The sequence below is a fragment of the Hypanus sabinus genome, chromosome 3 (genome assembly GCF_030144855.1).
Source record: "Hypanus sabinus isolate sHypSab1 chromosome 3, sHypSab1.hap1, whole genome shotgun sequence".
Taxonomy (NCBI): domain Eukaryota; kingdom Metazoa; phylum Chordata; class Chondrichthyes; order Myliobatiformes; family Dasyatidae; genus Hypanus; species Hypanus sabinus.
Window position 1 is genome coordinate 116,951,229 of NC_082708.1, and position 23,929 is coordinate 116,975,157.

The following is a 23,929-nucleotide window of genomic DNA, read 5'->3' on the forward strand; positions in this document are numbered from 1 at the left end:
CATCACCTCTAAAAGATGGAACTTGTATACAATCATTTACATTAGAACATTAAGGCACAGTACAGACACTTCACCCCCAATGTTGTGCTGACCTTTTAACTTACTCTAATTAACCTAACCCTTCCCTCTTACAAAGCCCTCCATATCATCCATGTGCCTATCTAACAATTTTTTAAATGAACACCAGGCCTGGCAGATGCTCCATGCACTCACTACTCTGTGCAAAAAACCCACCTTTGACAACCCGCCCCCCCCATATTTTCTTCCAATCATCTTAAAAGTATGCCCCCCTTATTAGCCGTTTCCACCTTGTTAAGAAGTATCTGACTATCCACTCGATCTACATCTTATCAGCTTGTACACTTCTGTCAAGTCACCTTTCATTTTTCTTCACTCCAAAGAAAAGTCCTCTACTCATAAGGCATGCTCTCTAACCCAGGCAGCATCCTGGTAAATCTCCTCTATACCCTCTTTAAAGCTTCCACATCCTTCCCATAACAAAGTAACCAAAACTAAACACAATGTTCCAAATGTGGTCTAACCAGGGTTTAATTGTTGCAACATCACCTCCCAACTCTTGAACCTAATCCCCTGAAGGCCAACACACCCTACATCTTCTTAATAACCCTACCAACTTGCGTGGCAACTTTGAAGGATCTACGGCAGGGGTCGGCAACCCACGACTCTGGAGTCGCATGCGGCTCTTTCATCTCTGTGCTGCGGCTCCCCGTGGTTTGTTAGTTTTTGAAATGTAATTCGAAATTTGAAGATTATGGTGATCTTGTACAATCTAAAAACGTTGTGGAGACCCCATTTCCTGGCACATCCGAACCGGCTCACAATTAGCCACCGTTCCGGCTAAGGAAGACAGCCTACGGGGGTTTGTGAGTACGTGACTTTTGGAGCATCCGCGCCCACGGGGAGCGGGTTGAGGGAGGCTTTAAAGCAAGGCTGTTTAGTTAGAATAAAGTTAACTGCAGTGTCTTTATTTTAGCGCTGCGTGTAGCACACCGCTACAACGTGTTTTTTTTTTATCGCTATTAATATACATCACCACTGCCAATGCCTGACACCCGCCAGTGCGCGCTTTCTTTTAATTCTTCGATCCAAGGTAGGCTAACTATGGAGTAACCTTCAACCCAACGTCTTTTTTTCGGAGTTCAAAATGTTTTTGTTGCATGCAGAAATGTAATTTTGTTTTCTCTGCAGGAGTTCATCAATTTCATAAATGCAACACATTATAGTTTGTTTATACATAGCATAAAGGCAAAAAAAACCCGTTGTATGCAGTGTTATTTCATTTTAAATGTCAAACGGGTTTTGTGGCTCCCAGTGTTTTCTTTTCTGTGGGAAATGGGTCCATATTGGCTCTTTCAGTGGTAAACGTTGCCGACCCCTGATCTATGGGCATGGGCCCCAAGATCCCTCTGTTCCTCCATAATGCTAAGGATCCTTCTATTAACCTTGTATAACACACACAAAATGCTGGAGAAACTCAACAGGTCAGGCATCATGACAAAGGATCTCCATCAAAGCATCGGCTCTTTATTCTCCGTAGATGCTGCTTGACCTGCTGACATCCTCCAGATTTGTGTGTGTGTTAGTCTGGATTTCCAACATCTGCAGAATCACTTGTGTTTATGATTAACCTTGCATCCTGCCTTCAAATAAGTAAACACTGAAGTAAAACTCACTGGTCTATAACTCCCAGGGTTATCCCAACTCCCTTTCTTGAACAAAGAAACATTAGTCACCCTCCGCTCCAATCATTTGACAGTAGTCCTGTGGCCAGTGAGGATGCAAAGATCATCGCCAAAACGCAGCAATCTCTTCCCTCACTTCCCATAGTAACCTGTGTCTGGCCCAGGGGATTTACCAATTCTAATATTTTTCAAAAGTTCCAGCATATCCCTTTTCTTAATTTCAATACGTTCTGGGATGTCAGCCTAATTTACGCTGACCTCACAAACGTCAAGATCCTTCTCACTGGCGTTACGTACTCCGTAACTGGGTCACTTACCAGCAAAGATAGAGAGGTCCGTTGAAGTCTGATGGTACTACTTTTAACAGTATTTATTGATAAAAATACACAAAAATAATATCAATGCAAACTTACAGATAATATACGCCGTCAATACTAAATTTAAAAGCGCGGGTATAATAATAATCAATAAGAAATAGCTCTATCATTGTCTAGGGGATGATGTACTGTCCGATGGAAATATAAAAGTCACTTTAGTTCATTCAAGCTGCAGCTTTTGGTTGGAGAGAGAGAGACGGAGGTTTAGAAATTGCCCGGTTTCCGTTTTATGATGTCGATCCTTTGAAATGGCGTCGGTGGTGATCTCTTCCTTAGCTAAGCCGCCTTCCGTGGTAGGGCCTCAATCCCGGGGCAACGGGAAAGGACACACATGGGCCCTCCACCGGCTGTCGCTATTAAACGCTGTCACGGGACTTCTAGCGTTTCTCCTGGTGCGTCTCAAGGGCTGTTCCCCAGACCCTCTTTTATCCCCACTCATGGGGTCTCAGATGTCAATCAGGGTGGAATGATGCCATCCCCCAACTAGCCCACGTTGCCTGAGGGCTTCCACGAAGCACAGTATTCAATACACAATTCCGTCTCCAAGAGACAATGACCTGTTCCGTGGCTTTGTATTGCTGAGGACCAGGACATTCCAAACATCTCTCTCTCATTTCCTGGGTCTCCTGACCTGACTTAATAGCGATCTTGCGATTCTCAAAAAGGAAGGGGGGGGGGGGGGGGGCGGCACAGGCGTAACACTGATGAATATTGAAGCAAAGTATTCATTAAGGACCTCCCCTACCTCCTCTGACTCTAGGCACATTTCCACTTCTATCCCTGGTCATCCTAACCTCACTCTACTCATCCTCATGTTCTTCACATATTTGTAGAACGCCTTGGAGTTTTCCTTAATCCTACCTGCAAAGGCCCCTTCATGCCTACTTCTATTGGATTGACTTTATTACTAACATCCTTCATACACAAGGAGTAAACATTGCGTTATGTCTCTGTCTAAATGTGCAAATTACAGTAATCTAAAATAAATAGTATGTACAGCATGACAGTCAATATAACATAGAAATACAATTGTATCAGCATGAATTAATCAGTCTGATGGCTTGGTGGAAGCTGTCCCGGAGCCTGTTGGTCCTGGCTTTTATGCTGCGGTACCGTTTCCCAGATGGTAGCAACTAGAACAGTTTGCGGTTGGGGTGACTCGGGTCCCCAATGATCCTTTGGGCCCTTTTACACACCTGTCTTTGTAAATGTCCAGAATAGTGGGAAGTTCACATCTACAGATGCACTGGGCTGTCTGTATCACTCTCTGCACAGTCCTGCCATTGAGGGAAGTACCAGGCAGTGATGCAGCCAGTCAGGTGCACTCAGTTGTGCCCCTGTAGAAAGTTCTTATGATTTGGGGACCCATACTGAACTTCTTCAACTGTCTGAAGTGAAAGAGGCGCTGTTGTGTCTTTTTCACCACACAGCTGGTGTGTACAGATCACGTGAAGTCCTCGGTGATATGGATGCTGAGGAACTTAAAGCTGTTCACCCTCTCAACCCCAGATCTATTGATGTCAATAGGGGTTAGCCTGTCTCCATTCCTCCTGTAGTCCACAACCAGCTCCTTTGTTTTTGCAATATTGAGGGAAGAGGTTGTTTTCTTGACACCACTGCGTCAGGGTGATGACTTCTTCTCTGTAGGCTGCCTCATTATTATTTGAGATCTTAGCTCTCCTAAGATCATTCTTCTGATTTATCCTGGCTACCTTGCAATTCTCTAGAGCCCTGTCCGATCTTTGCTTCCTAAACCTTAATAAAACTTAATCCAAAATAATACACCTGTTATTTTTGCACCTTTCCAAAATCTGTCTCCCAATCTCAGTGCCTCTATTGCTATTGGGTGGTCTATAGAAGACTCCCTACAGAGTGATTGCTCCATTCATGTTGCTGTCTTTCACTCAACACTGACTCAGTAGATGATTCCTCCATGGTGACCTTTCTTTCTGCAACCCTGACTAGCAATGCCACTGACCACCTGTTTTACCTCCCTCCCTATCCCTTTTGAAGTATCTAATCCCTAGAACATCCAGCAGCAATTTCAGCCCTTGTGACAGCCCAGACTCTGTAATGGCAATTAACTTCAAAGCTTCATGTACTGACCCATGCTACAAGTTCATCGCCGTTCTTCCTGATTCATTATTTGTGCAGAATCAAACAAACAGTTATGACGACAAATGCCAATACCAAGAGACTTTGGTTGCATATTTTGAATATATACAGCATTCTAGATGAATCAGACCTTGTGCCACACACAAGCAAGAATCTACTAAAATGTGCACTTAAAACAAAGAATTTTTAAGTTGGTTAATCCTGCCCATTCAATACTGGCCAGCTGTCCCTGTCAAATCAGATAACCTTTTACTCACTACTAGTATTATTACTCTCTAAGAAAAAAAACATCTAGACCAATGTTCATGTGTTCAATGTCACACAGGTCAACAGGTTGATAAATAAAGCGAATATCAAATTCCACAGCAAATCATGCCAAAAAATAGAGTTCCATTACGTAGTAACTAAGCTTTATTTTTTAAAGACTGTCTGGATTGAAATGAGGTTGGACAAGATTACATCTATTTTACATAGAGGGGATATAAAACATGTAGAAATAAAGCAAACGACCAGGTTTCAAAAATTTAGCCTTGCGACACATCTGAGCAAAGTCCAGGTTTGAGCTGATACGTAACCCAGGAGTACAAATAGCAGGAGCAGGAGCAGGCCCTCAGACCCTTCAAACTTGTTGCATCATTTAATGTGATTACGACTGATTTCAGCTGGCCTTATCTCCTATGTCAAAAATAGTGAAGAATAACATTTGCTTCAAAAATAAAAATAGGGCTGCTTCTATGCTGTGGTAGAGAAAAAAGTGAAGAGAGTCAAAGCCTGAGGTTTATCTTTAATCTCCTGGATAATCAGTTTATGTAAAAAGTCAACAAAATCAAATGATGCTTGACACAATTCATCCAGAGGTGCTGTCATATGACCAAACATATTGTAATATATTCTCATCCTGGAAAAGATCGATATGTATTTAGTATATGGTATAGCATTCAAAGATTGCAAATGGAGGATGAAGATGGATGGTAGCTTACCAGCACTGAGGAGTCAGAGTTCCAAGAGAGCTCACTATGGTCAGTTTTCAAAGGAAGAGTGACAATGCTGGTAGAGTGAAAAACATTTACTTAGCAGCTAGAGAAAGCATTAGGAAGAATAGTCAGCCATTTATTCATCACGTAGATGTTGCTGTAGACAAAACCAGCTTAGAAAAACTTAAAATAGGAAATGCTGAGGCAAAGAAAGCCTCTAGTAGTTTGCTGTTGGAAGGAAAGCACTATATAGATGATCATATCATTACCAAAGAAGTTCATGAACTTCTCAGGTATGAAGAAAACATTTTGCAGGTCATCTTTTACTGCTGCCATTTCCAGGTGCAGAGGTTGCAAATTTGACATTACCAACCTACACTGTTGATGCACCATATATAGTTATTGAGGGGCCAACAGTTTAGGTGACCTGATAGGAAATTCGGAGGTATAAACCACAAAGGGAGAGATGGAATAGTTAAGCAAATTGACAATTACTTAAGTTTAAATAGCATGCCAATGTCTCAACAAAGGAGAAAGTTTCATCCAGGAGTACATGTGGGAGAAAATGAAGTTGGAAGGAGATTGGGAGACACAGGATGTATACCCCTTATCCAAAATCATTTTGACCACTTACATAACGTCCCAGATGCAGAATTCCACAAAGTGCTGGGTAGCTTCACAGGTGAAGCGCATCACAGATTATTCTGAGAAGTGATCTCACGCATGTAGATAAAATTAGAAAACCACTGAATGAAGTGAAAAATAAAGATCATAATTGTATATTGAAAGAGTGGATTCATCAGCGTGGGAGTGAACATATGCTACTTAATGGTATGCTGATCATGAAACATGAATTGAAGATTGAAGGTAATGTGAATATTCGGCAGGCTGGTTGTAGAAATTTAAGAAAAGTCATTTTTTAATTTTTTAAGATTTATGGTGATAAAGCATCTCCCGATCGCAAAGCAGTTGAGAAATTCATTGATGAGTTTGCCAAGATTAGCACTGATCTTACATGCTGAATGGATGCATATGTACATATGCGTGATGAACAAGTGTAAGACAGACTGCTTACTGGTAGCACATAAGTTCAGAGTCAGAAATGATGGCAATCCCAAGTTATCTCATTATACGTTCCAAACTCTGTTAAAATCCAAAATGTTTCCAACCCCAAGGAACTGGGAGTTGAAAAGTGCAGCAAGGATGAAAGGCTCCATCCTCACATATTTTTAAAGCCAGTAACCAGTGATACTATATCACTAAAAAAACAAAAACTCATTGCCAGTTCCTCACATTCACCCCAACATTACACGAAGTACTTTAACCAAGTCCTTAATTGTAACAAAGGTTAACCTCATACAAGGTATTAGAATATAAACTAGATCACAGCCTACAGAATTTGTTCCATGATTCACTAAGATCATAATTAAAATTGTAGATCTGCATTGTCATTTGGAATGGAGTTGTACAGTGTTAACTATGATCTTAGTGAATTGTTTCAATGGCCAAAATTATACATATTAAATCATGTTATTGATAGAGACACCCCACTTCACTATGGAGTAGATAATTCAAAGTATTCTCAAGTAAGAAATTTGCACCTTAGTCCTAGGTGGACAGTCCCTTATCCTGAATTTGAATTCCAGTCTCACCAGAGTTCAATTTGATTATTTCCTCAATGGCCTGAAGAAAGTTAGTGCGATTGGAACTTTCTCTTCTGAAGTCATACAAATTAACAAACTTATTAGGGAACAACTATTTCTAAGGTTTTCAATTGATAAGCAATCCAGTAACATTATACCAAACAGAACCAAATCTAATGAGTTTGTAGTTGTTATTCTTTTTACACCTATTTAAAAATAATTATGGAGGTTTATTTCTGATCAACATCTACCATCCTCCAGCTCCTCAGGCAATCCCTTGCTATTAAGGATAACTTGCTTCCACACTGGTTTGCAGGTCATGATGTCAAGAGGTAAATGATGAGATCAATTTAGGAACCACAGAAGGCAGCCTGGGAATGCAGCAGCATTCAGGATTTGACATTAAATTTCCCAACTTTCATTGATTCTCTTTGAGTTAAAATTCCTATCAATTGGAGCTTATTCTCTGTTGCTGTTTTGTTGCTTGTTGTGTTCTCTTTTGTCATGTTCTGTTGTTCTGCAGCATACTGCAAGTATGCCATGCTGGTATATGGCCATACTTCCAGGCTGCCCTCTGCACATCCCTAGCTGTGTTGGTTGTTAATGCAAATGATGCATTTCACGGAATGTTTTGAAGGACACATGACAAATCTGAATCTGAGAATTTTAATTTAAGTCATCCAGTTTTGATTTTGGCTTGGAGTTTACAACAATAAAGCCTCTAACATTAACCCAACTGAATTGGTCACATTTTTTTTGTCCCATCTATTCCTCCCACCAAGTTCTTTGCAATTTAAAAACCTTTTTTTCCTCCTTTGAATGAAATGAGTGAAAAGAAAAAGATTGGTCAAGACAAATGTAGGTTCCTTACAGTCATAAACAGGTGAATTGATCATAGGGAACAAGGACATGGCAGCCTAATTGAATAACTACTTTGGCTCTGTCTTCACTAAGGAGGACATAAATAATCTTCCAGAAATAGTAAGGGACTGAGGGTCTAGTGAGATGGAGCAACTGAGGGAAATACATGATAGTAGGGAAGTGGTGTTAGGTAAATTGAAGGGATTAAAGGCAGATAAATTTCCTGGGATAGATGGTCTGCATCCCAGAGTGCTTAAGGAAGTAGCCCAAGAAATAGTGGATGCATTAGTGATAATTTTTCAGAACTCCTTAGATTCTGGATTAGATTCCTGAGGATTGGAGGGTGGCTAATGTAACCCCACTTCTTAAAAAACGAGGGAGAGAGAAACCAGGGAATTATAGACCGGTGAGTTTGACATCGGTGTTGGGGAAAATGCTAGAGTCAGTTATCAAAAATATGTTAACAGCACATTTGGAAAGAGGTGAAATCATCGGACAAAGTCAGCATGGATTTGTGAAAGGAAAATCATGTCTGATGAATCATATAGAATTTTTTGAAGATGTAACTAGTAGAGTGGATAGGGGAGAGCCAGTGGATGTGGTATATTTAGATTTTCAAAAGGCTTTTGACAAGGTCCCACACAGGAGATTAGTGTGCATACTTAAAGCACACGGTATTGGGGGTATGGTATTGATGTGGATAGAGAATTGGTTGGCAGACAGGAAGCAAAGAGTGGGAGTAAACGGGACCTTTTCAGAATGGCAGGCAGTGACTAGTGGGGTACCGCAAGGCTCAGTGCTGGGACCCCAGTTGTTTACAATATATATTAATGATTTAGACGAAGGAATTAAATGCAGCATCTCCAAGTTTGTGGATGACACGAAGCTGGGTGGTGGTGTTAGCTGTGAGGAGGATGCTAGGAGGATGCAGGGTGACTTGGATAGGTTAGGTGAGTGGGCAAATTCATGGCAGATGCAATTTAATGTGGATAAATGTGAGGTTATCCACTTTGGTTGCAAGAACAGGAAAACAGATTATTATCTGAACGGTGGCCGATTAGGAAAAGGGGAGGTGCAATGAAACCTGGGTGTCATTGTACACCAGTTATTGAAGGTGGGCATGCAGGTATAACAGGTGGTGAAAAAGGCAAATGGTATGTTGGCATTCATAGCAAAAGGATTTGAGTACAGGAGCAGGGAGGTTCTACTGCAGTTATACAAGGCCTTGGTGAGACCGCACCTAGAATATTGTGTGCAGTTTTGGTCCCCTAATCTGAGGAAAGACATTCTTGCCATAGAGGGAGTACAGAGAAGGTTCACCAGATTGATTCCTGGGATGGCAGGACTTTCATATGAAGAAAGACTGGATCGACTAGGCTTATACTCACTGGAATTTAGAAGATTGGGGGGGGGGGATCTTATTGAAAATTATAAAATTCTAAAGGGATTGGACAGGCTAGATGCAGGAAGATTGTTTCCAATGTTGGGGAAGTCCAGAACGAGGGGTCACAGTTTAAGGATAAAGGGGAAGCCATTTAGGACCGAGATGAGGAGAAACTTCTTCACACAGAGAGTGGTGAATCTGTGGAATTTTCTGCCACAGGAAACAGTTGAGGCCAGTTCATTGGCTATATTTAAGAGGAAGTTAGATATGGCCCTTGTGGCTAAAGGGATCAGGGGGTACGGAGAGAAAGCAGGTACAGGGTTCTGAGTTGGATGATCAGCCATGATCATACTGAATGGCGGTGCAGGCTCGAAGGGCCGAATGACCTACTCCTGCACCTATTTTCTATGTTTCTAAATCTTTCCCAGTTAAAGGGTCCCTGATCTGAATAATGAGCTTTTTCACTTTCCTGTGGCTGACTACTGAGTATTTCCAACTTTTTCCATTTTTATTATAGAAGCCACAGACTATTTTACAGATGAGCTACAAGGTACTTGATGGAACAGATATATGGGTAGCTTGTCCACCCTTTCTGTCATTTATTCAGGGCCCATCTTTCCTATTATTAAATGAACCAGAGGTCTCAAGTGTTCATTTCCCACTTTGAAAGGTCATGACTAGATTCCCAGGGATCAATGAGATGTTGCATCTGGCCACAATGAAGACATCCTTAAACAAAGAAAAAGCCATGACAATCTCTTCCTATGACAGTGATGTCACTGCAAAGGCAGCACCTCGGCACCTCTACTTTGTTAGGAATTTGAGATTCAAAATGTCAAAGATATTTAACAAATTTCTATAGATGTACAGTGGAGAGCATTCTGGCACAAGGATCAAAGGAGGCAGCAGGTGGTATGTAGACTGAGCTAGTTTCTTCAGAGGCACAAGCCTCCATACCATACAATCATAGAGAAGTACAGCACAGAAACAGGTCCACTGGCGCATCTAGTCCATTTAAACAGCCTACTCCTATCAATCTGCACTGGGACCATAGCCTTCCATATCCCTACTATCCATGTACCTATCCAAACTTCCTTAAACATTGAAATCCAGTGCGTATGCATTTGTGGTGGCTGCTCATTCCACACTCTCAATACCCTCTGAGCGAAGAAGTTTCCCATCATGTCCTCAGACGACTTCTTCAAGATATGGTGCCTCGAGAAAGCAGCATCCAACACCGAGGACCCTCACCATCCAGGACATACTCCCTTCTTGCTATTAACACCAGGGAGAAGATACAGGAACCTGGAGACCCACACTCAATGATTCAGATAAAGCCTCTTCCCCTCTGCCATCAGGTTTCTGAATGGCCCAAGACCCCTTAAACTATCTTCCTATTCTTTTTAATAAGTACTGTTTTGTAATTTATAGTAATTTTATGTCTTAGCAATGTATTACTGCTGCAAAACAGCAATTTTCACATCACCCAAGTCAGGGATAAGTCTGACTCTGATCTCAGAACAGATTTTCAGGATTATGGTATCTGGCATGCGAACAAAGAGGCATGCCCTTTAGAACTAACTGTGTATAAGGTGAATCATCTCACTTAATTTCCAAGTTGTATTCCATCTGGCATACAACCCACTTGTCCATGTACCCTCAATGTCTCTCTTTATTCCTGTACTTAAATCCTACCTAGTAGAGTCGCATGTAATGGTACAAAGGTAGATTTGCCTTGAGCATTGGTTCCCAAATTAAAGGAGAAGCCAGTAGGTGGGCACTTGGTAGCAAAGCAGGCAGCTGAGTGATTACAGGCTTAATAAAAAAATGACTTATTATAAGCATTTGATCTTCAGTGCCTCAATTGATTACAATGATCACATATTCACCTCATCTCTTGCTAACCCTCCATTCTCTTAAGACTTTGCTCAATATGCATTTATAGTTGTTGAAAAGCAATTTAACACTTCTGTATTTGGCATACCGTGAGCAATTTGGACTGAAGAAATTGTGCTATTTACAAGCCCATGCCACACATTATTGCCGTTCATTACTGTAGTATAGTGTTAACTACTACAATTCCCATACTCTAATCACTGAGTGATTCAATTCCTGTGAATTAGGGCATGGTGTTCAGAATCTGGCCTTTTGAATGGTCTTGACCACATTTCTCTAGCCCATGGTTCAACTGAGATATTGCTGCCCTACTTATGTACCTTCAAGAGAGTCGTGCTTTGCCTGAGGTGTTATGATGTCGTGACTTTCCCCCTTTATCGATTGCAGTGCTTGAGGTTGGACTTCTAATAGGTGGTTGACACAATGAAAATGGCAGAAGTAGACCAAACGAAAAAGTGTAGAGAGCATAATATGGAATATCTGAAATATGGATTTATACCAGCCCTAAGCAACCAACACTAGCCAATGTGTCTATTGTACAAAAAAAACTTTTTTTCCCAAATGAGGCAATGAAAACATCCAGGCTCCTTGAACATTTGAAGAGAATACATTCTGAAAAAGCAATTAAGCACTGTTTATTTTCAGTCACTTAATGAAAACTTTCAGAAACAGAAAACACTTCAAAACATGCATGCCAGCACCTTACAATGAAATAGTGACAGTTTGTCTGCTTCATACATTTCACTGCTAAATCAAGAAGGTGCCTTACAATTGGAGAAGAACTAATTCTGCCAGGAGTAACAAAGGTTCTGAGTATAGTTTTGTACAAGTCACCAAACCAAATAATTAAAACAATTCCACGCAGCGACAACTCTGTTCAAAGACGAATAGATGAAATGTCTGAGAAGGTGAAAGACATTGTGCCATACTTAGGCCAATAGAATTTTCTCTACAGTTGGATGAGTCAACTTTGCCAGACAAAAAAATCTTGGCTTCTTGGTTATGTTCGCTTCATAAAAGATGAAAGCATGTTTCAAGAATTGTTATTTGAAAGGAGACTAGAAACAGATAAGGTGAAGTCAATATTTCAGGGTTATTGAGCATTCCCCCCCCCCCCCCCAAGAGAAATACATTATGCTCATGAACGTTCTTCCTTGTGCAACAGATGGGGCATCATCAATGACAGGACTCCACCGTGTTTTTTTAAACCTTTTTTGAAAAAGCTACCCAATAGATTTACTATACATTATGAAATTCACAGGTAACATTTTGTCACAAGAAAACCAGGTAATCAGCTGCATAAGTCATTAAATACTATTATCACAGCAACAAATAAAAGCAAGTCCCGTGCTCTCAATTCTCCATTATTTTGAGAGCTTTATTTTGAGAACTAAGAACAATTTGAACACTTGCTGCTGCATACAGAAGTCAGATGGATCTTAAAAGGAAACTGCCTGAGATACTTCTATGCACTATGTAATAAAATTCTTTGAAGACAGGAATGCATCACTCAGTAATCAACTCAAGAATATTTGGCATGACATTGCTTATCTGTCAGAATTATTTGCAAAGTTTAATGAAATCAATCTTCAATTACAAAGAAATGTGAATCTTATCAAAGTCACATCAGTCATTTCCACATTTCTGTTCAAGTTAACCCTATTTAAGTGCAACATCGGCTGTAGCAACCTCTTCCAATTTTCAAGTCTCGGAGTTGGAAGAGGAAGAATATCAGATAATGTTCTTCAGGTATACTGTGCCCTCCTGGGTGAGCTGCATAAAGACATGCCAGAGAGATTTTAGGATCTTCTCTGGATCCAAATTTCAGATAGGGTATTAAATCTACTCCTGAACACTTGTAATGAGGAATTGACAGGAAGAACTATTAATGAGAAGAACTGATCTCACTACAAAATGACTGAGCTGAAATTGCATGATTTAGCATGATTTTTGATTGCAGAAAGAGATCTCTGAATGCTATCCTGCTCTGTGGAAAAAGGTCAAGATGTTCTTTATTGCTTTTCCAACATCATACTTAGTAGAATGCAGTTTAAGTGCAGTTACCCAACTTCCTTTTAAGCAACAAAACAAACTGCAAATGTAGGGATCTGAGACTCGTTCTGACTGACATTGAGAAGCTGATATCACTGCATCCCATTTAAGACGAAAAAAACAATAAAGTAGTGAACAGCTGCATTGCAATGTACACTCTAAAACTGCTGATGAAAATTGTTTTAACTGCAAAATTATTTTATTACAGCTTTAAATAGATTTGAGTAACTTTTGCAATTATTTATCACTGCTATTTTCTTTCACTGTGTATCGCAAATCAAAATGCTTTATAGCTTTCATGGTATGCCTGGAAAAGGAGAATGTGTCACCTAGGGGTTGGTGACCCAAAAAAGTTTGGGAACCACTGGTCTAGAACTTAATGGGTAAACATGCTAAGAGACAGGTTTGTTAATGAGCAGTGGCAGATATTCAAAACAGTTGGTCCCTAACACTCAGAAATTAATTCCAATTAGAAACAAGGATTCCAAGAGAAAGAGGAACTGCCCATGATTGAGGAGCCAAGGGTAATATTAATATTAAATCAAAAGGTAGAGCACAAAGTGGCAAGGGGTTTGGGAATCTGTTTTAAGAAAGAGTAATAAAAGGCTAAGAAACACAGCTTGCATCTTTGCCTCACTGCAATAATTTTCCAATATTCAGCATTTAATAGACTCATGGCAAGAACCAATTTCCACCTGATGGCTTGCTGACAATCACATGCAGTGTATCAGATGGGTGGAGAAAGAGCAGGGAATGATCAAGCATTGTGTTAAGGCAACCCTATAAGCATTGTCTGCATAGTCAAAAATGGAAGATGGACTAGAGTCCTCAAAGTTTCATGTGGAAGCTTCAACGGAAGCTTAACTATCACTTTCTTGGTCCACCTCTCCTAGCTTCCAGAATTTACACAGGCAGGTTTCGGACTGCAACATAAAATAGTGCAAGTGACACTGGCAACAAAGGGCATGTCACACTTTCTCAGGAAGACAGCCTCCCCGATGATCTCACAACTTTTCAAAACACTTGAAAGACTGTGTAATTTGGGTCACGTGCAACTCTATTATAGAACAATTGGAAACTGGAAGATTATTAATGCAAGGAAAGGGGGAGGGGCAATTTTACTAAAGTGCCTCCAGGGATAAGAGTTGTCAAAAATATTCTACAACTGACAAAGAGCAATGTATTTCTCCCATTTTATTTTGTAGCTGTAGAAAGGAACTAATTGAAGAGAGAATTCTTAGGGATAGGATTTGAGTATTTGTAAAACCATGTCCTAATTAGGGAGAACCAGCATGGCTTTGTGCAGCGTGAATCGTATCTTATTACGCATGTTTTTTGATGATGTGATGAGGGCAGTTGATGAAAGTAGAACTGGGGATGTTGCCTATGTAGATTTCAGTAAGGCATCTGTCGCTTATAGGAGGCACATCCAGAGATTTAAATGCATGAGGTCCATAGTGAACTGGCCATTTGGATTCAGAACTGGCTTGCCCATTGAAGACAGAGGGTAGTGGTCAAAGGGACTTATTCTAGCTGGAGGTCTGTCATTAGTTCTGCAGCCACCTCTACTGGGACTTCTGCTATACACTGGTGAGCTGAATGAAAATGTAGATGCGTGGGTTAATAAGCTTGCAGATGACACAAACACTGTTAGTGTTGTGAATAGTGTAGATTGGCAAAGAATACAACGGAACATAAATTGGTTGCAGATGTGGATGGAGAAATGTCAGATAGTGTTTAACCCTGACAAATGAGAAATGCTGCACCCTGGTCAGTCAAAAGTAAAGAGATAATATACATAAGAACAAGACTCTTAATAATGTTGATGAGCAGAGGGATCTTGGAGTCCAAGTTCATAACTCCCTGCTACAGAGGTTGATAGGGTGGTTATGGTGGCATGTGGTATGCTTACCTATATCAGTTGATGCACTGAGTGCAAAAGTCAGGAAGTTATGTTGCAGCTTTATAAAACTCTAGCAGGTCGTATCTTGAGTATTCCATAGTTACGGTCACGGTATTATCTTTATTGAGATAGCTTAGAATAGGCCCTTCTAGTTCTTCAAACCATGCTGCACAGCAACCCTGATTTAACCCTAGCCTAATTATGAGACAATTAACAATGATCAATGACCCTACCAACCGGTACAACTTCGACTGTGGGAGGAAACCAATGCACTCAGCAGAAACCCACCCGGTCGCAGGGAGAACGTAGAAACTCCTTATAAACTGTAGCAGGAATTGAACCCAGGTCACTGGAATTGTAAAGCTTTGTGCTAACCACATTAGTGTGCTGACCAACTTCCAAGTCCCTCTGCATCTCTGGTTTTGAATTTTCTCCTGTTTTAGAAAATAAGCCATGCTGTTATTCCTTCTAAAAAAAGGGCAAGGCTATTCACTTCCCTAAACTATAATCCATCTGCCACTTCCTTGCCCATTCTCCCAATCTATGTCCTTCGGCAGACTCCCTGCTTCCGCAACACCATCTGCCCCTCCACCAATCTTGGTAGCATCTGTAAACTTGAACACAAAGCCATCAATTTTGTCATCCAAATCTTTGACATTCAGGTCAAGGGAATTGATAAATTTAGTTAAGAAAAATATAAAGTATGTAAAGCTTAGGAAGCTAGAATCAAACAGTGCCCTTGAGGATTATAAAGATGCTAGAAAAGAACTCAAGAAGCCAGTTAGAAGAGGAGAGGCCTTGAAAAGTCCTTGGCAAGTAGGATTAAAGGCTGCCAAGTCTCACATCAGTGTTAGGAAAGTTAATGGAGAAAAATTTTCGGGATAAGATTTGAGCATTTGGAAAAACATGGCCTAATTAAAGAGAGTCGGCATAGCTTTGTGCGGGGCAAGTTGTGCCTTACTAACTTGAGTTTTATGGAGTTGATAAAGCTGGGTTGTTGTCTACGTGGATTTTAGTAAGGCACTGACAAGATCCCTCAAGGGAGTATCATTCAGAGGATTAAGATTCATGGGATCTATGAGGAATTGGCTAGACAAATGTTAAGTGTTACACCTTGACAGGTCAAATGTAAAGAGACCGTACATGATAAGGGCAAAACCCTTAACAGTACTGGTGAGCAGAGAGATCTTGGGATCCAAATTCATAGCTCTCTGAAAGTGGCTACACAGATTAATAGGTGGTCAAGGTGGCATATTGCATGCTTGCCTTTATTAGTCAAGGCACTGAGTTTAACAGTCAGCAAGTTTTGTTGAAGCATTACAAAACTCTGGATGCTCTGCAATAATCCAGATGCAGCCTATTTCTGGTTGCTTCATTATAAGAAGGATGTCGAGGCTTTGGAAAAGAGGTTTACCAGAATGCTACCTGGATTAGAGGGCATGTGCTATAACGAGAAGTTGGACAAATTTCGGTTGCTTTCACTGGAGTGACGGAGGCTGTGGGGACATCTGATAAAGGTTAATAAGATTATGAGAGGCATAGACAGAAAAGACAGAGCATCTTCTTCCCAGGGTTGAAATGTTGAAATACCAATGCCATGCATTTAAGGTGAAGGAAAGAGGGGTGGGGGATAAGTTCAAAGGAGATGAGGCAAGTTGTTTGTTTAAAAAAAAGTGGTAGGTACCTGGAATGTACTGCATGGGGTGGTGGCAGAAGATATATTAGTGATTTTTAAGAGGTATTTAGATAGGCACATGAATGTGAGGAAATGGAAGGGTATGGACATGTATAGCCAAAAGGGATCAGTTTAGTTGGTCATTTACTTATTTAATTGGTTGAGCACAACACTGTGGGCCCAAGGGCCTGTTCCTATGGTGTACTGTTCTATGCTCTATGCCTTCTGCTGGAGTCTGTTACCTGTGTGATGCAAACATACAGCTAGTGGCCTGCTGGTGTGGACAATACTCATTTCCTGGAACATCCCAAAAAAAAACATTTCACAGGCTATAAAACTCTAGGCCATGACTAGTGATAACTTGCAATCAGGAACTGATTTTCCTAATGGGACTGTGGAACTTCTCTACATTGCTTTGCAATGAATTGTAAAGGTAATTTATTGCCTGAACACTTTAGCTTTCACTTTGCAGCCTTCCCCTGCCCTTCAGGTTTCTAGACTGGTGGTGTTGCTTCTCTGTGTAGTAGTCTGGCCACAGTGCTATCTTAATCCAATCTGTAATGCCAAGTAAATGATTTCCAGAAGACCTCGACAACAACCAAATCAGCACAAGTATTTAAATACAGCCAATGTTATACACAGAACATGAGGTTCTTTTGAACAAGGCTACTCTCATTCATTGCTTGTATCTTAAGATTACGTCTCACTGTAGTTGCTAAAAATAACACAAATCAGGTGGTCAGTGCAGAGAACTACTTGTAGCTAAAATGCATTCATTCAGTTTCCAGTAAACAGTGGTGACCATATATTAGACCAAGATATCTCATTTCAAATGCTCACAGTACACAGGTAACTACAGATAAAAATAAATAAATACAAATAAAATACATGGTTAACTCATACAATGCTAAGAATTTTCTAACAAGGCTGTCTGAGCCATTTATATAATTTTATTTTCAAGAAATGAAATAATGTCATTTCTTATAATGTGATTAATTGCAATTGGAAGAACCATTGCAACTTGTTTAACCTTATACTACACTGCAAGAACTAACCAGCATTCAGGTGCTCTCCTACACATCCTTCTAAACTTGGGGGAAACATGTTGGAAAAATAACTCCTATCTTCAGTTTAAGGTTTCCAGGAGGTTTTCATTGAAATTAATTTGGAAACTTTGCCTCATTATGTAGAAAAGGGTCAGAGGTAAAATATCATGGAGATCAAGTAAATATTAAGAATTGCCCAGTTTAATCATAGAGGCAGTTTTGCCCACACTTTTTATTCAATGGAAGGATCTGGACATCAAGGTCAGCATTCCCTTACTAACCATGACAAAATGGTAGATGAGCTGTTTTTGAATCACAGCAGTGATTCTGCATTTGCTCCCACAGCACTGCAGGGCTTGACTTATCTTTTAATAAACCATACAACGTGATAATTAAAAGTCTTGAAAAAATATAAATGTAACCGGTAAAGACTAGATCTGGTTCAGATAATCATTTCCAATAGAGAAGGGGAGAGGGAACACAATCTGGTAGTGCATTTTTCATCTTATCACATGCTTTCAAGGAGTTAACATTATCCAAGATACACATTCTCTTAGCCACCTACCAGGACTTTCTACTCGTTTATAGTGATATGGATTAATGCAGACTTCTTTCTGCTTTGAGCCAAATGGAAATTCACAACATTCTAATGGCTTCAGTTCATGATGACTCTGAAGATCGGGCCAACGCCATACACGACAATAAATAACATGTGGTAGGCCCTTTCGATGCGATACCTGAAGGCGACCATCTAGAGACCGAGGAATAGTGACACAGTTACTAGGTTGACCAGGACTGCTTAATGCCTTCTCTAGCTCTTCCATGGCTCCCTTCTTCTTTTTGAGTTTCTTCACCAATGCATCAACTGCTTTTTCAGCCCATTTTTCCTCCTCATCTCCTTGCTTCCAGCCCAGTAGGCGTTTCACAGCCGGGCTGGTGAATGAGAATAAACTTGCCATTGTAGTCATCTCAACCAGTTTTGAAACCAATAGCAGGGTTGCTATTGTGTTTTAAGAGATTAACAATAGTTCTTAAGTATTTTAAAAAGGAATATTATTTTGGGCATCAAACCAATCTTGAGATACAAACTCTGTTTCTTTGTTCAGCAGGATTGCCCCTAAAAGTCCAGTTTAAAATCCACAGGGTAAAAGAATCTTGAATCGATTTTGGAATGTATTCAGATAATTTTCTTCCGGATCTATGAGAAAATAAGAGCAAAAAGTTAGATTAAGAAATTAGTTCAAGATTAATTGTACATTCACTTCCACCCTGCCTATTTTAAGCACAATTTCAGTCATTTTCCCTACTATAATATTGGCCTCACTTGTAGTTGGTAATTTTGCTAACAAGGATGGAATGGTAGAATCAAAGGCTAAATGGGACTCTCATTAATTGGAGTTACATTTTGATTCTGGTAAACAAATTGTACTTGTCAAATTAACATTTCAGAAAAACATAATTGCACTTGTACAAACTTCATTTATCCTAGTAATGATTGTTTTTTGAAGCAGTATTTTTAAAAGTCAACACGACTACTCAAACACAAAATATATTAGTTTATGTGTAGGTGCAAAAGGAGTACCTGCCTCTATCCCATCATCTTTGACTCCCAAGACATCCCTAATAAATGAAATCCTGCATAAAAATTAAAGTATTTCAAATAAATGCAAGGGCAGATTTCAGCAGTATTTTTTTCCTCTCTAATCAGAGAGGACCAAGAGTTAAGCAATGAGAGGATTTTCAACAATGAAATGCAACTTTGCCCATGGCTGAAAAACAGTGGGAATATTTTTTTTCTCCTTTCTGTTTTATATCTGAGGGCCTTATAGCATTAAGCAAAGCAAAAAATGCAAAACCAAATCAGTCAGTGCACATATTTCCCAGGATTTATTCTGCATTATTTTTACATTAGTATTCACTCTGGACTTTTTTTATTTGACAGTTACTCAATTTTCTAACAACCCAAGCTTTTCCCATTCAGTATTATCAACATCACCTTTTCAAAGTAAAATTCGAGGAAAGAAATAAAACATTTCCCCCCCCCCCAAAAAAGGACAGCATTGCAATTCTTTTGTTAAATTTAGATGTGTCAATGAAGATGAGCAATCAGATTGACTAAAACAAAATACCAAATCACAGAATCTTCCAATGAAAAAGTGGACTGTCAAGCAAGCACAAAACTGCTTCAGAAATAGTAGGCAAAGGCTATACTCATCTACTAGTACCAAAGTGTAGTAAAAGTAATGGGTTTTCTGAAAGCAAGAATATTGGCATTTACATTTACAAATCCCAGTTCAAACACACCAAGCAACTCCAAAGACTGAAAAGTTGATACAAGGCACAAGAAATCAAAAAATTAAAAACATCAAAACTCTGGCAGTAAAATATGTCTCTCATATCAAATTGTACTTTTATTCAAAGGCAGCAGGGAAAAAGCAAAGAGGGCAGTGTTATCTAGAGTGGCCCTGTCTAGATAACACTAATATTTCCTATAGATTGCTCCTGCATATTTGCCAAAGCTTTGCTTTTGTCAGCAGTCTGAGCATGCCACGATAGTTCATTCTGCCATCAGCCAGCAAGTGAATGCGTCTCTACAAGTGAACCCACCCCCTTTACTTTAGGGGTCCAAGGTGGACAGAGGAGTCTCATGCAACAGATTTTAAAGTTGGCTGACAGAAACAGTGACCTGGAAGATTCGTCTTCATGATTAAATGAAACACATGAAGCCACAGACCATTTGAGTATTTTGAAGAGGTTGCTCTTCAAGTTCCAGTTGCACTTCAGCCCCACAAGCCTGACCCACTCCCACAAAAGATAACAGCCATTAACTGGTATTGTTGGTCATTGAAATGTTTAGTAGAGTGCTGCAGTAAGACTGGCAATTTAGAATAGCTACATAGTAAGAACACTGTGTGCATCTGGGAAATTCAGTTAATCAAGTTTGGTAACCACAATCATGAGTGATGTTGATCTTCTGTTCATTGTTTTCATATTTTAAACTAGCCCAGCTTCATTACTTGGCAACACCTAGCTGGATATACTGTCAACCTGAAATTATTAACCTGCTCAGTTGAGGAAAATCACCAGAGACACAAAATTACCTCTGAAACGGTTTTTATTCAGAGAGGAGTTTGCAGCCCCACGCACTTCGAGCGTAAGGTAGCCAACTCCCAATTTGTCGGTTTACAAAGGTCATACTTATACTCAAAAGCAGGGTACATTCGCAAATATGGTTACTGATTCAAATTCATCGACTGATTGGCTATTGCATAGCTAAGCATGCGAAATACTCAGAATTAGCAAAGATTCAAGCGTAATACTTGGAAGCACTTCAAAACACTTGAAATAGGTATGACTCAGAATACTCTGCCAAACACATTATCTTGTGGTCGCAGGTTCCCTTTTCCTTGTGATCTCCACGTCTGGCCTGGCACCTTATTTTAGCTACCTCTCCTTACCTCCCCAATGATGTACCTCTCTTGTCCTGTCTACATATTTTGCTACACTTACCCCTCGCCCACCCCCTCTACACATACCCCTTACCCTTTTCACATTCTCAATACCATAATCTGACAACATGCTCTTGAAGCAGTCATCTATCACCCCAAGAGACCATCTGAGAACACCTTCAAAATAATCAACTACTCTTCAATCTAAATGCTCCCCTTGCTGACTCAAGAAATATAAAACAGAACAAACTAAATTTATTCTCACAAAATGTAATTTACAAACTTTGCTTTAGAAGCCAACATTGCTGAATTTCTGGAATACTCCTAACCTGGAACAAAAGCTCAAATCAAAGAATGCTTGCACATTCAGCCACTTCAGAACTGTGCAGCAAAACTAGATTTTCAATAATTTAAATGTAACTCCCTGGGTCACCTCAGGCTCGCTCAGCTCGTTCTTGTCTAGGGGGAGCAGCCTTTGGCCCCGCCAAACTGGGTAATCAGCTGGTGTGGATGCTGTGTGATGTCCCCGCCTCGCCCAAAACCAGACAGTACACCATATGCGATTAAATGAGTACAATTTATAAAGGTTACTATAACTAAGTGATTAATAACGATACAGTATATATGAAGAGAAAATTAAAGAAAAGGCGCCAAACTTATCAAAGTCCAAACCACTTCGTGCACAACCGTTGGAGCTCAATTACTGAAGTCTTCTGGCCACCATTCGATCCCCTCCGAACTCCTCGACTCTCCAAACAGCTCAGGACCCTCCGAGTGGTCAACCAAGCACATCTAGCGTCATCCCCCCCCCCCCCGGAGAATCTCCCGGCCTCGGACCCCCCTTTGGGGTCCGATCCTCGCCCAGCTTAGAGCATTGCGTCCTCTCTCTCGACCCCCTCGCGCCGATCTGCCCAAAAGCCCGTCAACAAAAGCTTACAGACTCAGAAGAAAGAACATTAATCCCCATTTGGAATACCATTCTCGTTATCAGTAAATTAGCATTCCTGCTAGTTAACAAAAGGAAACCCTTTCCCAACAGTAACAAAGAGAAAAAAAGTAACCCCCTTTACACACTTCCTCCACCAAATAAAAGTCATGTCCTCATGACTACTAAATAACTCGCCACCTTTCCTGCCAACACACTGTAACCCAAGCACAAACAGTGACATCTCCTCCCCACACAGTAACCCTCACGCCCTGTTCCTCAGGCGCTACTTAGGCCAACTATCTGGGAGTTCCCTAACCCTTCTGAGGCCTCCGTACCCCCTCACCTAAACCCTTCAGGCTCGGACACAACTGGGGATACCTTGGGCCCACTACCAACACCTCTCTCAACCTCTCACTCATGCCCCACACTGCACACAGCTAACCCTCCCCGCTACACCTGACTCAATGGGAGAAGGGCCAAAGGTCTCTTCCTCAATCGAGGGAAAGTCAGCAAAAGGCAGCATGTACCACACATCCAGCACATCATCCATCGAATCTGTATTCTTCCTCATTCCGGTGATCGGTAGCTGCTGTTTGATCTTCTCCAAACGGAAACACGTGGCCTGCACTGCTCCCGCAGTCTCTTCAGCCTCCTGTTCAGTATTCACTGCACTTCTCTCCAGCTTTTTCTTCCTCATGACTTCTTCCAGATCAACTTTCAGGTTTTGCACTTCATTTGAACTGTCGATGGTCATCTTCAGGTTCCCTTCAAGCTTCCGCTTCTCTCTTCTGAGATTCGTCTGTAACTTCTTCACCTCTGCAAACTCCCCTCTCCAGGTTCTCAGTTTGCTATTACCCTCAGTCAGACAACTTTCTTCATTCTCTCCAACTTGTAAGTCTTCCGAATGGTTCCAGATTACTTTCTCCAGTCTCTCCGTCTTCATATCAAACTTGATTCCGTAGAGACAGTCTCTCACGAGCTGCGACCTTCACCAGCCCTGGCACGTGTCCCGAAAACACTTTAACTCGGTAGTTCTCAGCTCCTCCTGCAACGACCTCACCATATTCTCCTGAGGCAAATCCAAATACCAAGAGATCATCCACATACACCAAAACTCCAAACGCCTCCACATCCCCTATGGTCTTCCACCTGCCCCGCAGGAAGGTTGCAAAGGCTCCAGATATGCCCTGTGGCATCTTTTCAGACCCGAAGACTCCTAGGGAATTTATAACGGCCGTCTTCTCCTTGTTGGCCCCACTCATCGGGATCTGGCAACATCCACTCCTCAGATCCAGCACCTTAAACCACTTCACACCACTCAGACAGGCCATCGCCTCTCTGGCCCTCAGGGCCATATTCTGGTCACTGACAGTGCGCCTCTTCAACGCAATATAATCCATACACACGCTGCCTACATCTTCCACGGCTGTAGGGGCCAGTCGCTGCAACCTCTCTCTCTCCGAGGTGTCTTCAGCAGTCAACTCCCCTCCCTTGTGGTATTTCGCAGCGTCCACGAAGAGGGTCTCACCCTCAGATACTTCCCCCAGGCCGTACCACCACTGGCTCTTGTTTGAATTCGGTATCAGCCCAATGCTGCTACACACGTCCACACAAGCAGCTCGAAACCCTGGGTGCATCGACAATGCCTCCAAACAGCGCTCACCCGCCTCCTCCGGGCAGGCTCCCAAGCGCACCAGCAGGATTTTGGTTCTCTCTAGAACAGAAACGCTGCCCGTCTCAACAGGGTCCGGACACATCAGCATTAACGATTCATGAACCTCAGTCTCCTCCACATTTGCCTCTAAGAACTCCATTTTCACTGACCAACAACCGTTGTCTGGATAATCACCGGCACTGGTACCCCGAATCTCCAGTGTCCTCAATGTTGTCAAGGGTAAATGCTTCCAATAACTGTTATGAAAC

The 23,929-nt window shown here is 41.1% G+C and overlaps 1 protein-coding gene across 1 annotated transcript in view; it reads right to left on the minus strand.

Moving 5' to 3' along the window:
* smad1 (SMAD family member 1) overlaps positions 1-23,929 on the minus strand; it is a 96,484-nt gene that overhangs the window by 34,129 nt on the left and 38,426 nt on the right. Inside the window, exon 2 of the mRNA XM_059965002.1 lies at positions 18,195-18,827. Within this exon, the coding sequence (XP_059820985.1) occupies positions 18,195-18,597 (403 nt within the window). The 5' untranslated portion in view covers positions 18,598-18,827. The remainder of the gene's footprint in view (positions 1-18,194; positions 18,828-23,929) is intronic.